Source organism: Hemitrygon akajei, chromosome 4 (assembly GCF_048418815.1).
Source record: "Hemitrygon akajei chromosome 4, sHemAka1.3, whole genome shotgun sequence".
NCBI classification, from domain to species: domain Eukaryota; kingdom Metazoa; phylum Chordata; class Chondrichthyes; order Myliobatiformes; family Dasyatidae; genus Hemitrygon; species Hemitrygon akajei.
The window spans coordinates 88803769-88808574 of NC_133127.1; the positions used below are offsets into that span (position 1 = coordinate 88803769).

Here is a 4806-nt window from a genome sequence, read left to right on the forward strand (position 1 = left end):
GATTATCAGCAGCTCTTTCCTTTGTGTAGGTGATATGGCTACTATTAATTCAAACATACAGTTACCCTTGTAGTGGAGGTATCTTTACTCAGTTGGTCATGAACTGTTGGTCAGATCAACACACAGAATCTCCTTGGGAATATAAGGATTGTGCAGGTTGCTATATTGGGAAGGATGGAGATCTCAACACCCTTTAAAAATTGCCAAATTTCCAAATCATGATGCCACTCAATGTACTGCATCAGATGAATGAACACCTCGTGTAATGTGCACATTTTCAAAAGAGTTTGTAATAGTATCACATGTGGCACTGTTGGTTAATCTTAGAGAGAGGATACTAGAAATCTTGAGCAACACAAACAAAATGCTGGAGGAACTTAGCAAGTCAGGCAGTATCAATGAAGGGGAATAAATGAATGCCGAGACCCTTCATTAGGACTTGTGATTCATGAGTTCTGATGAAAGGTCTAGGCCTGAACCGTCGACTATTTATTATCTTCCATAGATGCTGCCTGACTTGCTCAATTCCTCCAACATTTTGTGTATGTTACCAATTAATCTTTACTTATTTAATTAAACTCTTATATTCTATAAAATTGAATATAAGGCCTTCCTCAGAGGCTCTGTGACAACTACTCAAATCACAGTGCAAGATGAGGACATCTTGTTGATGACTGTTCAGGCCACATTGGCTAAGAGCATCTAAATGTCAAACTCTTCCATGCTGAGTCTGAGATATTTGCAAAAGATCTGAATTTGTCTTACTCTCTTGAAAAGGGAAGGTCAACAGAAACAATTAGGTTTTATTCTTCCTTGCCAGAAAATGGCAGTGCATGACACTGTAATACAGGTCTCCCCATGATTCAGGTTACCATTGACTAGTCACATGTGATGCTATAGCTATCACATAAACTCGAAGGATATATATCAACTAGACCTAATATCAACTGGACGCAACGATGTAGTGTATTTCATAAAACAATGCCTAGAAGTGGTTATAATACCTTCATTCTGAAGTAGTTTACTGTGATATTTGAGTGCTGTTGAAAGATGAAATGGTGACCAATGGCTGACAAAATCTATCCATTGTCCTTGAATCTGTACGTAAGCCATCCTCAAGAGGACAACTTGCCTATTATAGATATCACATTGCTAATTATCTAGTTAGTGTACAATTATTTGTGTATGAGTAATGCAGGCTTAGTTCTGCTGCTCTGTAAGGAATTTCTACCTTCTCCCTGTGATTGCATAGTTTTCCTCTGGGAGCTCTGGTTTCCTCCCACATTCCAAAGATGTAAAGTTAATTGACCACATGGGTGTAAATGGGGCAGCACAGGATTGTTAAGCCAGAAGGGCCTGCTACCATGTTGTGCTTCTAAATAAAAAAATTAAAATGTAAGACTCAGTAAGAAGTTTTCATTCGATATTCTCTCAGAAGTGGAAACATCTCAACATTTACCTTGCCATACTCTGATGTTTTAATAGACCATTCTACATTCTTCTAACCTCCAAAGAACATAGATAGTTCTCATTCTGCTTGTGACAGCACAACCCACTCATCCCAGTATTTACCCAAGTGAATCTCTTTTGGAATACCTTCAATGCTAAATGTTTAACTAAGGGGAAATTGCACACAGTACTCCCCGTGTGGCCTGACTAGAACCCTGTACAAATGTAACAATGCTTCTTTATTTCTCAGCTTCATCCCTCATGCAATAAAATCCAAATTGAATCCGTCTTACTAGTTCTTACTGCACTTGCTTGCTAACTTTCCTTTCCAATTTGTGCATAAAAACATCAAGATCTCTTTGTACTTCACTCATCTACAATCTGTCTTCATTTATATAACAGTCTGCTTCTAGATTCCACTTAATGAAGTGCATGGCCTTTTCCATCTTCCCATATTAACTCCATTCAACAAGTTTTTATCCACTCCCTTAGCCCATTTATATTCTATTACTGAGTCCAAGTATCCTCGATCAAACATGTCCTCCACTTATTTTTGTGTAACCTCTAGACTTGGAGTCCTTATACTCTGCTCCAACCTCCAAGCCATCTTTAGAGTAAATAATTGAGGGCCAAGAACTGATCTTTGAAGAAATCCACTAGGTAACTGTCTCTAGTTCCATGCAACCTGCTGACCACAATGTCATAATAAAAGGCAATTATAGACGTCACGTTGAACCCACACTAAAAACTGTTCCAATTGTGAAGGGTGCATCTTCCACATCAATCAAATCTTATAAGGGAGAAAACAAATAAATATTCTCTTTCCAGTATTGTGCATTTTGTATGTTAGTCCCTATCTGTGATGTAACATGTCCTTGTTTGACTCTCCACTTTTCACAGCAATTTGTATATCAATCTAATCACTTTTGATGTTTTAAGTGGCTTTTTGATCATCTGACATGTATGTAACCATATTTTGACAGATAGTTCCTCGAAATTCATGCCTGAGTTGGCACTTTACAACAGTGGCAGTGTTCATGTGCACAGTTCCAGAAATTCAGTTTCTTTGACTTCAAAGATAACTAAATTAAGAGACGTGGTACAGCTTGCTGACAGTATATGTAGGTTGTCTAGTGCCACTAAATGGAGATGAATTTCTAGGAATATGTGCTGCATATGAGGTAGAGAAAATATCGAGTTAAGCTTTCATTCTTCAATCACATCACAGGAAAAATAGCATACCTGTAACAGCATCTCAAATCCTTTTGCATCTTCATTTAAAATTGCTTCCAATTGCTATTTGAGATGCATCAAAGGAAAACTGAACATATTTTTCAAAGCGACAGGACAATTTCCAAGATACTTAACAAAATCCATTATATCAGAGAATTCAAAATGATTGTTGTTGAAGAATTTACTTTTGCGAGCAAATCTGATAGAAACAAGAAGACTAACGTTTGACAGAAAGACAAGTTCATGGCAATCTAATCAAGGATCTGTTACAGCAAAGTAACCAAGAAATAGAAAAAAGAACATATTTATTTTACCCCTTGAATCAGATGAGATTACAAGACTTTCAAAAGCCCTCCTTGACAAACAAAAATACAGTACACTATAATTTTTAAAACTTTACTAAACCATAATAGTGCATGAATACTTAACATATTCTTTTAAAATTTCATTATCCATATTTTCAAAGGAGGAATTTTTCCATTTAAAATAGTTCAGCATCACAGATAAACCAGCAGCTAAAGTACACAAAGTACTGAAAACCAAAACTAATTTAGCTTTTTTCATCATTTGCTGCAGATTTCCATCCTCTGTGAGTTCATTACAGTGATGGATATGTCACCAATGCAATTTTCATACCATCAGGACAATGTTATCATATAAAAATGGACTTGTCTGTTACCATAAAACAGTAGCCATCAAAATGTTCAGGGCTAGGTGCAGTTTGGAATGTTTCTTATACCACTAATACTTTGTATCATTCCTGATATCAGCAAATACATGCAGTCATTGTGATCAATTCTGTTAGAATAAGTTACACTTTTTGCATATAAACCATATGAAAATTTTATTTCAAATGTCAAGCATTGCCAAGTATTTAATATTAACACCAATGTTAAGAAGAAGATATACAGGAAAGTCTTACAATACTGTATTAAATTACAAGAGTTGAACCCTTTAATTCTGCGCATGTACATATTTGGCTTTGAAAAAAAACATGAAATTGATGCCTCTAGCCTTTTCACTTTCCTGCAGTTTAGTTTTACTAATATTTGATTAGTATGGAAGCAGAGTTATTTAAAAGCCATTTCTTGATAGTGAAAATACTTAAAAATAGTGTACTTTTGTTTTTTTAATATATATATAAAAGATTTCACATCATAATGCGGCTGATGTCAAGTGGACACTGTGCTTAAGTCATACGAATCCAGGATTAAACAGTGGCTGCAGACACAGGGGCGTTGCCTCGTCAAACGTTTTATTTCCAGTACTTCCACATCAGTTGTGCATGTGAGTCAAGCTCCAATTCCAACATTTTCAATGATGGTTTTTTTTTAAAACTTTGTTTTATGTTTTTTTGTGTGTGTGCGAACAAAGCATCCAATTACTAATTAGATGAAATCCACACAAAATAACAAGAATTCTTCTTTGAGAAAAATATCTTCACAACACTGGATGCCTCGCACCAATCAACGATGAACTTACATCAACCATCATGTAAGGCACTCAAAGAGTCTTATCAATCAAGAAAAATCAGTTACACTGACATTCAATCCCATGCCAGGCCTCACGTAAGGTACTGCATGCACTGCTTTGGGAAATTCTGGAGTCATAACTTGTCCGTTTTCTCCAGTGCTTCCTGTAATTGATAGTCTTGCTTCACTTCTCATGGCATCACCAAAGGTCATCTGGAAAGGAAAGAAGTGCATGTAGCAGTCTGACCATCTGAAACATTCCAACAGAGAACTGTAAAAAAGGATGGCTGAAACAATAATGTACACCAAAAAGAAACAAATTTTGATGCATGTGCCACAAAGCAAAGATAGAAATCATAGAAAAGCAAAAAGTAAAAAGCTAGGCTCTGAAAGCTGATGCATAGCACACCGAAAAGCAACAAATCACTGTTAATTTACCCATAAGTAGAACATTGAATACATACAGTCCCTGGATCAGCCTCCTCAGCAAGTAGCTTTATAGATGCGACAATGAAGCAACAGCGTGCACTTATAATTTTGTAACAGGACCTCATTCCTACCCCCTAAATTTTAACACTTTCGATCCCATATACGTTGTAACCTTCCTTATAAGTTGCAAAATTCTGTGAATTCTGCGAGGAAGTTGGGTTAA

General features: G+C 36.2%; 1 protein-coding gene across 9 annotated transcripts in view; it reads right to left on the reverse strand.

The window, feature by feature from the left end:
• Positions 1-2970: 2970 nt before the first annotated feature.
• gria2b (glutamate receptor, ionotropic, AMPA 2b) overlaps positions 2971-4806 on the reverse strand; it is a 129536-nt gene continuing 127700 nt past the window's right edge. For 6 of the 9 annotated variants that reach the window (XM_073043014.1, XM_073043017.1, XM_073043016.1 and 3 more), the window contains one exon: positions 2971-4367. In XM_073043014.1, the coding sequence (XP_072899115.1) occupies positions 4203-4367 (165 nt within the window). In that variant the 3' untranslated portion in view covers positions 2971-4202. Of the gene's footprint in view, positions 4368-4714 lie in introns of all 9 variants that reach the window. The other 3 variants (XM_073043020.1, XM_073043019.1, XM_073043023.1) reach the window with 2 other exon arrangements.